Source organism: Barbus barbus (assembly GCF_936440315.1).
Source record: "Barbus barbus genome assembly, chromosome: 49".
Classification (NCBI taxonomy): Eukaryota; Metazoa; Chordata; class Actinopteri; order Cypriniformes; family Cyprinidae; genus Barbus; species Barbus barbus.
The window spans coordinates 171,365-184,490 of NC_136727.1; the positions used below are offsets into that span (position 1 = coordinate 171,365).

At 43.3% G+C, this 13,126-nt stretch overlaps 1 protein-coding gene across 5 annotated transcripts in view; it reads right to left on the bottom strand.

Moving 5' to 3' along the window:
* Nucleotides 1-13,126, bottom strand: part of LOC306867888 (msx2-interacting protein-like) — a 32,132-nt gene that overhangs the window by 2,394 nt on the left and 16,612 nt on the right. For all 5 annotated transcript variants that reach the window (XM_079413818.1, XM_079413821.1, XM_079413819.1 and 2 more), the window contains exons 10-14: nt 12,468-12,568; nt 5,373-12,357; nt 5,201-5,293; nt 3,390-3,584; nt 2,756-2,914 (exon numbers count right to left, since the gene is read on the bottom strand). In XM_079413818.1, the coding sequence (XP_079269944.1) occupies nt 2,756-2,914; nt 3,390-3,584; nt 5,201-5,293; nt 5,373-12,357; nt 12,468-12,568 (7,533 nt within the window). The remainder of the gene's footprint in view (nt 1-2,755; nt 2,915-3,389; nt 3,585-5,200; nt 5,294-5,372; nt 12,358-12,467; nt 12,569-13,126) is intronic.

The following is a 13,126-nucleotide window of genomic DNA, read 5'->3' on the forward strand; positions in this document are numbered from 1 at the left end:
CATCTGCTCCTCCATCCCTGATACTCTGGACCCTCTTCAGTTTGCCTATCGCCCAAATAGATCCACTGATGATGCCATCTCTCACGTTCTCCACTCTTCCCTCACACACTTGGACAGCAACAATGGGAATTATGTAAGGCTGCTATTCATTGACTATAGCTCAGCTTTCAACACTATAGTCCCCATCAAGCTGGCTTCTAAACTCACAGACCTCGGCCTAAACTCCTCACTCTGTGACTGGATTCAAGACTTCCTCACCGGCAGACCTCAAGTGGTGAAAGTTGGCCAGTTCACCTCAAACTCCATCACTCTGAACATAGGAGCCCCACAGGGCTGTGTCCTGAGTCCCCTGCTCTACTCTCTCTACACGCATGACTGGGTGTCCTCTCACAGCTCCACATCCATTATCAAATTCGCTGATGATACTGTGGTTCTGGGCCTCATCTCCAACAACGATGAGACCGCATACTTGGATGAGGTAGAGAGACTCACATCATGGTGCCAGGACAACTGTCTCTCTCTGAATGTGAGCAAAACTAAAGAGCTGATCATGGACTTTAGGAAGAGACAGCAGCAGCCCTACTCTCCTCTTATGATCAGTGGGACCCCTGTGGAGAGAGTGAGCAGCTTCAAGTACCTCGGTGTAAACATCTCCAAGAACCTGACTTGGACTACACACATCCAAACACAGGTTAAGAAAGCCAGGCAAAGACTGTACCATCTGCGACAGCTGAGGAAATTCAGGGTCTCACCAGCAATCCTGAAAACTTTCTATTCAGGGACTATAGAAAGTGTATTGACTCAGTGCATCTCAGTGTGGTATGGAAACAGCTCCAATCAGGACTGCAAAGCACTACAGAGAGTTGTGCGCTTAGCTGAGCGCATCTCAGGGTCTGCTCTCCCCTCTCTGCAGGACATCTACCTCAAACGCTGCAAAAATAGAGCTGTCAAAATCATCAAGGACTCAAATCACCCTGGTAACCAGCTATTCACTTTGCTTCCATCTGGTAAGCGCTTCCGTAGCCTGATGGCAAAGACTGAGAGACTTAAGAGGAGCTTCTTCCCCCAGGCCATCAGGCTCCTAAACTCTAACTCTGTGTCATAACATCACTTGACTCCATGTAAATATCACCATATCAATAAGCTATTCATAATTTCTCTACCTCATATTGCTGCTATTTATATACCCTGTACAACTTTTTTGCACATTCCTCTTTATTACTATTTAAGTCAACAACATACTGACCTGCACATTTATATCTTTCATTTTTTTCTACTATTCTTAATATTTGTATTCTATATAATTGCACTGTTCTTGGAGCGGACCTGACCTACAGTTCACTGCTGGCTATACTCTGTATAATTGTGTGTGAGACAAATAAAACTCTTGAATAAAGTTATGAGCGATATCGTGTTCATGGATACTAGGGGTGTGACAATACATGACAAAATAACGATATTAGGCATTATTTTAATACTCTCTTTAAGAAATTTTCAATTACAAAATATTGGTCTTTTAATCACAAAAAGCAAAACGCTTAGCTCCGCAAAACAATGTAGTTGTATTTTTAAATATTACTAACTAATCTAGAGCCGTAACTAAATTATTTTGGTAATTATTTTTTGGTAAGTAAATTAAAAACCATGGGGGGAGGGCTTGGATTGTTTTAAGAAACTTCTTAAGACGCATCTTTTTAGTAAAGATTTTAATTTGTGATTATTTACTGTGATTTTATTTTGATATGTAGTTTTGGTTGATTTGTTATTTTGTTTGTACATATTGTAGCGCTTTGAGTTTAAGAAAAGCGCATTACAAATAAAATTTATTATTATTATTATTATTATTAAGTGAAAAACAGGCTTTTAGTACGACTACATTTATATATTAAATTAACGATGAGACAATAATAATTGGTTCAAATAAAGCATCAAAACCAAGTAATCACATGGTTTTATTGATCAACGCTGTTAAAATACAAAGTAATATGCCTGTACTATATAATGTACTTAAGTTGGTCATGTTCACATTAATTATAACAAATCCCAGGGAGCCAACGGCCTGGCGATGTTTCACTTTACAGAGCGATTCATTTAAATCCATTTAATTTTAATATTTGGTCACATGCAAACTCAGAGCGAGGGTTTAAACTTTTATAATGACATCACAATGTACAACAAATCACATATAGAAATATGTTGGCATGGGTTTCTAAATGATTTAGGCCTATGTTAGAAATCTAGTGAGAATGCACACTGTTTTCCCAGATGAGCGTTAAGCAACTCAAACTCACAGCATATGCAGAGGAAGAGTTTGAGCTGCTGAGATGCAGACGCTTGTAAATGATAACAGTGCAACACAAAGCACATCAGACTTTATACGTATTCCCAAATGAAACCCAAACAAACAGCACATGCAATAAAAGACCGAACAATATAATGCAAAGGTTTTACCACAAAATCAACTTTATACTGACATCACAAGACCGCTTTTCACCTCAAGGAGTAATATCGTGAGATCTCATGCACTGCTAAAAGCCGAGTGAAACGGCTCTGTATTTATATCAGACGTGCTGCATCATTACTTTTGCGAGAAAAGATTGTTTTTATCAAAAACTAACACTACTTTCATATATACTGCCTTTTAAACATTCAAGTAACTTTTCAAGTACCTCTTCATAAATATGGCTGTTTTCAAGGACTTATATCAAGTACTTGACGCACTTTAAGCACCCTGTGCGAGAGAACGAGCGCTCACCTGGTTGGAGCCGGGGTTGGGGACGTTGATGATCCCGGCCGCTAGTTTGGCCTGCAGGTAATTGATGAAGGCGGATTTGAGCGCCTGCGTCTGGTTTAACACGTCCTCCTGGTCCAGACCGCAGGGCATGGCCAGCAGCAGGCAGAAATCACTTTCCCCCTGAAAACACTGCATTTTCAGACCAATAGAGCGAACACACACCTTCACAGAGTGTTTACAATACTCAAAACCAGTTTACATCAACACATATTTGATATTTTTAAAGGAATGAAAATGTGTTCACTCTCAAGCCATCTAAGATGTAGCTGAGTGTGTTTCTTCATCAGGTTTGTAGAAATCTGTCTCTGCATCAGTGTTTGATGTTAACTGATGGACTGGAGTGGTGTGGATTATTGTGATGTTTTTATCAGCTGTTTGGACTCTCATTCTGACGGCACCCATTCACTGCAGAGCATCCATTGCTGAGACACTGATGCAGAGACATTCCTACAAATCTGATGAAGCAGCAAACTCACCCTGATCTCGGATGGCCTGAGGGTGAATACATTTTTTTTTATAGAATTGACAGCCCACTTGGACAATGCACCAGAATGTAAACTCTTGGTGGGAAAACAAATGTTCCCATGTCACATACCGTCATTCTGCGAGCAACTCCCTCCAGCTGCTGCGCCTCCAGCCTCATCCTCTGAACGATGCGTAGAATCCCTCCACTCTCCGGCAGAGGCAAAGAGCGCAGGCCCAGAGCTTTGTTTCCACATAAAAAGTGCAGCTGAACCGCTGCAGTATCGTTCTTCAGCGCCAGCAGGCCTTGCCACACAATCGGGTATTTCTATATGAACAGAATTTACAAAAATTCTTAAGGTTCCGGTCTACTTTTAATTTCCAACTGTATGTGTGCATTGGGTTAGTGGAACACGTTCATGTGTTACTACAACTGTCAGATATAAAGTGTCTACATATTTCACGTGGTTCAACAAAAAAGCCAGTGAGTTTCAATAGATCTTCCCACAAAGCTGCTTTGAAAATGTGTATTGCAAAAAGGCCTATACAAATAAATTACTTGACTGTTTTGAAAGCATCAGTAAGAATTTGGGTCCAGAAGGCAGAGGTCACACTGACTCAAATGAACCGCACTAACAGAGCAATCGCACTAGAGTTCTTTTTAATCAAACCAAACAATTGTGAACACTCTAAAATTACTTTTTTTTTTGTTTTTTTTTTACATTTTAAACAGGTAGCCCATAATTTAGGTATCAATAATAATTAGTAATATTAAATACACTCAAAACATTAAAGAAAAAACATTTTTGAAATGACATATAGTATATTAATTTCTCAAAAAAAATAAAATAATAATTACACAATTATTGCCTCTGGTCAGTTTTAACCGCAAACAACACAAGAATGACTCTCAAATGAACAATACTAGAGGGCTAAACTAACTAATTTATGTTTTGCATTTCATGATTGACCCATTTAATCCCAAATTTTTCCCAGACATGAAAATATCCAAAAGATGTGTCTTTAGTAATCATTGTTTTTTGAAAATTTTTAGGAAAAGTGTGAGAAAAATTATTTTCCCACCGGTCACAATTGTGACCGACCATAAAACGTGTACTGAATTAACATATTTCTGCAGTCATCAACATTGTCATATCTCTTAGCCCAGCTATTTTAAACTGTTTGATCACATTGTAGGGTTACTATTATGCATAAAAAACCCTTATACAACACTGATAGGAATACAGATAAAAGAGAACCAAAAAAAAAAAAAAAAACACTAAATTGTTACTTTTTTGTCATTTTTATATTATTGCTACCAGTATTAGAACATCAATATTGTAACTTATTTGTAACTGAACTTTTAATTTAGTGCAATATTTTGACACTGCAAAATTTTAGTGCGATCTTCATTAACAACTGCAGTTGGATTTATATTGAATACCTAAGTTCACTGTGATCCCACTGTGACCATCAACATGTTTACTCACTCTATGACCACACTCAACAAAACTGAATATGTGAATTCATATCTTAATACTAGACACCTTAAATACATAATTTTTGTTCCACGTTATCTTTATGTTAACACACTTTACTAGCCTTTTGTTTTGGAGCTTTGATGCAGTCATCATCTGCTCAAGGTGCAAACAGGAAATAAACTGCTTTGGTCTTGGTCATGTGACAATTTGCACTAATCATGTGAAAGTGCACATATTTAATTGAGACCCTTTATTTTTTCTATATTTGCAGGAAGTGCACTAAAACATTAGTCGGTAAGGTTTTTAAATCTTTATAAATGAAACTTGAATAAATGAACTTTTTTTACGGTGGGATTAAACGGGTTGTAGGACCAGAGAAAATATTGGCAGGACAAGTAAAAATCAGAAGTACTGAGTCGACAGAAAAAATCTCTTCTGCGTGTTGTTGATGACAGACACTCACCGTCAGAAGCTGCACCATGTTCACAGGCTGGTGTCCAACCAGCTCCACCTTAGACTCAGCTTGTGCCTGACTTGACTCTGGCTCTTGAACACCCTTTGTTTAAAATGGAAGCTTTATTAGCATAGCTCTAAAAGTTAATAATTATTTTAAAACGATGCATACGCAAACTTACCTGCGATGGTGGGATGCTGTGGGCAGACTGGTTTATCCCCATTGGAGAATTCTCAGCAAACTGAGCGTGGGCAGGCCGCAGGTTCGTATACATGGTTGAATATTCAGTGTAGGAAGCCGCAGTTCCTGATGGAATCAGCTGAACTCTTTGAGGAGAAGCCATGGGAGGCATTGCGCTACGGATCGCCATCATTCCCTCCTTACTGGAAGGTGACTGTGCCCTCTTTGGTTCTGATGCTTTTGAGGAGTCCTTCTCGGATACTCCCTTTGCTAACAAGTGCGGTCGAGGAGAAAGAGATGCCGCCATGCTGGTGGGAGTCGAGGAGCGCGGTATGTTCTCGGGCACGTGCCCCTGGTGTAACTCCGCAGCGGGGCGATCGCTCTGCTGGTGGTGCATGAGCACTCGCATGTCTCGGTTGAATCGATCAAGAGGTAACCTGCTGTGGAGAGCTCCACGATATTCTGCTGGTATGGAGTCTGGTTTCAGTTGAGTGGCCTGCGGCCTTGCATTGGCTGGGTTCACCTTGAGGACCATGTCCCTGTTTCCCACGGCCTGAGGAGACGTGGGTCGCTGCTGGCCAGGGGCCCAAGATGACGTGAGGCTCTCAGAGTGAATCCCATAGTTCATCATGGAGAGGGGAGGAGTGTTCACTCGTACCTCACCCTGAGTAAGGTGTCCTATTGCGCCGACACGGTGCGGCGACATCCTTCCGATGCTACCATGAGCGTTGTGTGGAGGCATGATCACCGACTGCTCCGAATGGTGGACGTTGGAAACATACTGGGACAGAGGGGGTAATCCAGAGGGAAGGACCATAGACACACCTTTGGGAGACGAAGAGCCAATAGGAGATGACACTTTGGCAAAAGGAGAATGAGGATGTCCGGATTTCCGTGGGGAGCGCGGCTCCTGCTTAGGTTGAATGAGTGACGGCGTTCGGTCTGTCGGTGTGCCAGTTATAAAGCCAACATGATTGCCTGCTACCGAGGGAAGGTGTGGATTTATAGCCGGACTAATAGTCCAAGTGGGTTTCTCCACGTTGAGAGACTCTGGTCCATCTCCCTTTTTAGGGTGCTTCATCACCATTGAGTATTCTGAAGGATGGTAATTCATGACCTGTGAGGGGCCAGGCGTTTGCTGCAGTATTTTAACAACTCCACTTTGAACCGGAGCGTAAGCGGATTCTAACTTGTCCAGTGCCGATTCTTGCTTAATCGTGGAAATTTTTGGTTGGGGTTTCATTGAATGTCCGTGATCTGAAGGAAGTGGGCATTTTGAAGATGGCTGCTGGGAGGCACTGTAAAGTTCCTGCTTGATCTGCGGCACTGACACAAGCTGCTGTGACTCTATGTCCACAGCACTGGCAGGTGGGATCTGGCTAATTTTGGCACTTATGCGCAGTGGCCCCTCCATTTTCTGGCCAGAATGACTCAGCACCACCACACCTTCTGATGTCTGAACTCTCAATCCTGTGCTAGAACCTGTACTCAAAGACGTGCTCTCCAATATATAGCGACCAGCGTTTCCACCTTCCTCACCAACTGCTGGACCATGGTACGTACTGCTTTCCTCCAAGCTTGGCTGGTAAATCTGTTTTGGAGGTTGTTTGTCAAGAAAGGGATTTCCAATCTGAGCATTTGGCTTCTCCTCAGAGTCAGGGGGATTGCAAACACGGCTGATGACAGAGGTAGGAGTGGAAGCAATAACTGAAATCACTGACTTCTCACTGAAGATCTGTTTTGTTTCTGGGGACGGTATAGAAGCAGGCTGTCGAACTACAGGTTGGGCTGAAACAGGGGGTTGTCTGTTATCTTGAGGAGCAGTCTTGCTGGTCGCCACATCTGGTGTAGCGTCACTTTCCCTTAAAGGATGAGCGTGCATATTCCCGGATGTAGCAACGATTTCCAACACCGGGACAGTTCTAGGCTTTGTGAGGATTTTGCGCAATGAGCTGGCGTCATGAGCAGGGGTGTCTGAGGGTAATGTAGGGCTCTCCATCGGGGCTACAGAGGTCAGTGGAGGAGAGAGGATCCCAGCTTCTTTCAGCTGATTGAAACGCTCTGTTGGGGAAAGAGAAAGCCTGCTTGGGTATGAGGACACGTTCTTGAGACAAGGTCTCGTTGGAGATAGTGAGGGAGATGTGTTCTTGTATGGATAAGGCTGGTACTTGGATGAAGTTGAGCTTCTGCTGATAGCTGGAGAAGATTTTGGGATATCAGTCTCAGTTTTAAGAGGCGACTCTGGTTCGTTTGGAATGTCCGCATTAGGAGCTGGTAAATTTACACCCTGCTTGGAAGAGGACATAATGACAACAGCTGTACTTTCTGGTGATCTTTCCGTGGCTGCTGGGAGTTCTGCAGGTACCGACTCCGGTGACTTCACAGGGATATTTTCAGCATCCAAAATTACATCTTTGATTGCTTCCTTTTTGCTTCCAGCACCCTTTTGGCATTTACCCTTCTTTGAAGTTTTTGTTCTGCCTTTACACCCTTTTCTAGGAGTGGTTACGGTCTCCTCCTGAACGACTGCTTTGCTAACACAGGTTTCAGATACTTTTGAACTGGGCCCAAGAGTCTGCACATCACTAACGGATTCTACAACAGAGCTACTGATTTGTTCTGTGGTCTCTGATGTGATGGAATCTATAGCAGCAGCAAGCTCCGTTTCACTAGATGAATTTGCAGGCTTTTCTTCTTCTGAGTCACGCTCTGGTTCTTCAGCTATCGGACGCTGTGCCTTTGTCAGGTTACTTTTAAACTGAAGAGAAGAAGCATCTTCTGTGAGCTTGGCAATGTTCTCAACAGCTTGCTCGAGCTCCAACTCTCGAGCCAGCGAAGCTACATGTGGCTCAATGGCTTTTGTTGCAGCAGGCGAAGTCTCCCTTTCACTATTAGCATCATCCGTGGCATCATTTTCAAATTTAGCTTCTAGTCCCTCATCCTTTGAGGATACACCAGGTGAGCTGTTTTTGGGAGACTCTTCAGTTCCAGGTTCTTCTTCACTAGTCTGAAGCATTGCCTTTACTTCTGTCACATCAAGATGAATTCTAAGGTTTTTAAGAACAGGAGGGTTTTCTTCAGTAAGAAGTTTGGGACTTTCCGATATTTTCTCCATTTTGTCTCCTTTCTTTCCAAATCCAGATGCTGATGCATTTCCTGGACTGACTGCTTTTTGTGCGTGGGGTGAAAATTTGCCTTTAGCCACTCTGGGAACCCCCCCACTGCTCATCTCACTGCCATCCAACTCCTTAGACTCAGTTGATTTTGAGCGTTCAACTTTGCCCGCTGGTGCATCCTCCGCTTGGCGTCGATTTTTAGGGGGGCGTCCCCGTCTTGAGGTTGGTGGTGCAGCAACAGCCTCTGCATCAGATCCTACATCTCTGTCTACACCACGCTTCCGCGCACCGCGAGGCGATTCGGCATCTTTTCCTGGTTGCAGAGCAGTTTCATCTTCAATTGGTGTAGCATAGACAGAACGCACATTTCTACGTCTTGCCCTACCTGACTGTGAACTCTGCTCTGTACCTTGTTCCATTTCTATACTGTGCACAGGTGACTTACTTAATGACTTTGAATCAGGTGTTGTCTTGAACGCCTCTCCTCTTGGAGACGATGAACGTTTAAGCTTCTCTTTGTCAATGCGCTCACTTTTGCGGGTGCTTTGTTTGTCTGGGGTAGCAGGCAGAGTTGTGGTTACTGGTGTGGTAGGCGAGGTTTTGACTCTTTTATTTCTTGACTTTGGAGGGGGTGACACGGCTTCTTCAACTGGATAATTATCAACACATTTCTGATCATCTGCATTATTAGATTCAGCCTCAGGTGCAACAGGTGGCTCAGGTTCTTTTTCCTGTTGCTCAGCAGGGATATGTGAGAGGGGACTTGGTGATTCAGGAAACTTCACTGAAGGCTCTGCCTCTGGCTGTACATTATTGGTTGGTGTTTCGTTGCTTGAGAGCTGTTCTGCAACTACTTTGTTGGTGTCTTGAACACTTTCAGTGTCATCAGCCTTCAATGCCATCTCCTTTGCTGCGATCTTCAACTCCTGGCATTCTGAAAAATTGGGGTCTGAGGGTTGCTCAAGCAAAGGCTGCAATGGCTGAGCTGTGGGCTGTTCAATTTCTTTATCTTCCTCCTTCATAGAAGAATCAAGCAAATTACAGGTTGGAGTAACACCACCTTCAGCTTCCACTGTTGGCAAGGATTCTTCGGCTGCTAAAACGGGGGGTGATATTTGAGGAGCTTGAACAGGACTGGTTTGAAGGACCTGAACAGGACTGGTCTGAAGGACCTGAACAGAACTAACTGATTTAATCTCAGCTTGTTGGATACTAGGTTCAGTAGCATTTTGGTGCTGTGGTGCTTGTTCTTCCTCCGGTGTTTTACTTACTTTAGTTGCATCTGTGCTTTCTTGCTTGGAATCTTGATGGCTTTGTTCTTTATTCTTCTGTTGCTGCAACCTTGTTAGTTCTAAAAAGCGGCTATGGAAAAGCACAACTGGTTCTGGGTCAGGCTGCCCTTCTGCTGGGCTTTGCTGAGAGTACAGATATCCAACACCACGTTCAGGGTCCTCATGTTTTCGTTCCAGATGCTGGAGACGCCTTGAATCTTGCTCAAAAATAGAACTGTGCAAAAAACGTGACGCAAACAACTCTCGCCTCTCCTGTTCTTCCGGTTTTGGATCTTCTTTCCTGTCATCAATTTTGTCATCAGACTCGCTTCGAATTTTTTTCTTCTTCATGTACCATGAGGGAGTTGGTCGTGGTGTGGACTCCACCTTCTCGGTGTCCTTTCTACTTCTGAAACTGGGGAAGTGCGAATCATAATCGAGGAAAGACCAGTTGTCTTCCCTTGATGAAGACAAAGACTTTGCACGCTCTAACAAAGCTTTAGTATCCGGTGTGATTGTCTGATCATCTGCAAAAGAACAGAATTTGTTTCTCTCTAGAGAGTGTGTCAGCTTGGACTCTGACAATCTGTCTGGACGATGTCTTTCAGAGAAGGATACTGACGTTGATGGTGCAGGAGAGTTGGGTTTATTTTCTCGATCTTCTTCAGAGTCAGAACGCACTTCACCAGGTTCCAAATCAGGCCAAAGTCCATAATCCATGTACTTCCGATTGAGCCGTCTTTTCTCAGCGCTCCTTGAAAAGTCTGGTAACAAGTCTTGCTTTAGTCGACTCTCCCAGCGTCTTTGCTGCTCGTCTTGTAAAGACGTACTCATCTTTGACATCTGCAAGGTGTGCATCCGTTTACTGCCAAGCTCCTGATCTGTCGGAGCATTATCCACAGGTTTCAATGCTTCTTTTACTTCTCTCACAGTCATTTGAGCATGAGGGTCTGCATACTCTTCTCTTTGTTGAGGGGCATGCTGAAACCTCGGAGAGTTTGTGTTATTCCACTCAGGGTCTTCGCTCTTTTGCCGGACCGTTCTGTAAATCCTTTCTTTCTTAGCACTCATTTCCATCTCAAAGGACTCTTGTTTCTTGGTCTTACTTGGAGGCGAATTATCTGTTACATCCTGCGGAGGCTTGCCGACCTCATGCACCAGGCTTCGATGTTCAAGATCTTCTGAATCTACACCTTGAGGAGTTTCTGACTTTTCTGGTTTATCCTGTGGCTGCAGCTGCTGCCGTAGCCTTCGGTTTAGCTCCATCTGTTTGCGGTAACTCTGAGAAAGGTCAATATTTTCTAGATATTCATCCCTTACTTTATTGTCCTTATCTGAGGTTCCATCTGTTGAAAATCGTCTAGACATGCTTGGCCCAGGGTGAGATTTCGAGTCCAAAACATCCACCTCAGGCAATTCACCTGGTCTCACCGACGGGTCCTGAGACGTCCCTCTCATAGCACCATCCAGCTCTTCCCTTTGACTATAATGAGAACTAATCCTGGATTTAGAGTGTACTCTTTTTTTAGCCTCTTTCTCTGCTTTTACATCAATATCTGTCTCTTTTGCGAATCCTGCGCTTGTAGCAAAGTCAGCAGGTTGGCTAATCCCAGATCCTGGATCCTCCTCCAAACGCCCCCGTTTCTGTCGTATTGTTTTCCCACCGGGATTGCCGAATCGCCTCTTTCTCGCTTCAAGTTTGACAGTATCTACAAGGGAGTCTTTGCCATCACTACCAGAGTCAGATTTTAAATGCTTCTTTGACTTTCCTTTGCCATCCCTGTCTAGTGACTCGCTTTTACACAGATCGAGCCGCTCTCCTTTTTGAGACTCAAGGCGAGTTACGTGGTCAGTAGGGGAAGGCTCTTTGTCCCCTTTATGCTTCTGTCGTTCTTGACTCTCCACATCTGAAACCTTAACCTTCCCAGATCCCAAATCCAGACTAGCCTCTCTATCCGCTTCAGAATGAAGTACGCTGGGAGACTGCACTTTCCCTCTCCTTTGCTTTGCTTTCTCTCCCTTCTCTCTGTCAGCCTTCTCCTTTCGTCTGCCATGCTTCTTGTTCTCTGTCCCACTTGCACGCTCTGCCTCTGCCTGCTCCATTTCTCTCTCCAGTCCTTCCGATTTGTAATCTACTGGCGATTTCTCAGACTTCTCAAAAGGAGCTGGGGCTGGAGACAGTGAGCTGCAGCTTCCAGATCTTTCGGAGGAGTGCCTGTACACGCGCCGTTCAGCATCTCGTGTCGCACGATCCGACAGTGACGGTGAAGCAGAGGGAGTCAGGGGACGCCGCGGATGAGACGGGCTCCATCGGCCTCGCTCCGCCTCAAAGCGCTCGCGCTCCCGTTCACGTTCCCGCTGGATATAGCTGTACTTCCTAATGTCCTCAAAAGGGTCTCGATAGTCTCTGTATTCTCGTGGGTCCTCTTGATACCGGGGATCATAGTGGTCTCCTTGGTAGTGATCTAACTCTGCATAGCGGTCACGACTGCGACCGGGGTACTCTCGACGGGGATCTTCAGCGTAAATGCCAGGAGTCCTTACATTCTCATAATACGCCCGCTCCGTAGAAAAGTCATAAGGAGTTCTCCGTTCTTCCCTGACAAAATGAAACAAGATTTGGTCAATATTTAACATACCAACTACTTAAATTATTTCTGCCTATGTAAATTTCTATGTTTGTTTTTTCCCACTAAAGGCAGTGCTCACCTCCGATCTGATGGAATATCATAAAAATCACGGATGTCCTGCCCTGATGCCTGCATAGATCGATAGAAAGCCATTTGACTCTCCTGACTGGCAAAATCAACCTGGACAGAGAAAACAAACACATTTTATAACTGAAATTGAATTTTGGTTATTTATACATGTAATGATTTTTTTTAGAAAAGCCTTTCTAGGGAAATTAAATGCAATAGCACCTGCTATAATCTCTATGTGCAGTGCATTTTTTCCAGTCTGTGACTGGAATCATATTTATTGTATTGTGCCGATCCAAAAAAAACCCCAACACAAATAGCTATATATACACCATTTTTTTTTTTTTAAGTTGTCTTATGCTCATTTATTGTAAAACATTATTACATTCTAAAATCTGATTTCTGTTCTAATATCTTAAATTGTAATTTACTTCTGTAATCAAAGCTGAATTTTTAGCATCATTACTCCAGTCTTCAGTGTCACATGATCCTTCAGAAATCATTCTAATATGCTGATTATTATTGGTACTTAATTGATGGTAATAGTTCTTATAAAAAGGCATCTTTCAAAAACAGAGAAAATTCTCAGTTATTCCTGTGTAATGTAATGTAATATATATATATATATATATATATATATATATAAAAACGCTGGTCAGTCCCCACATA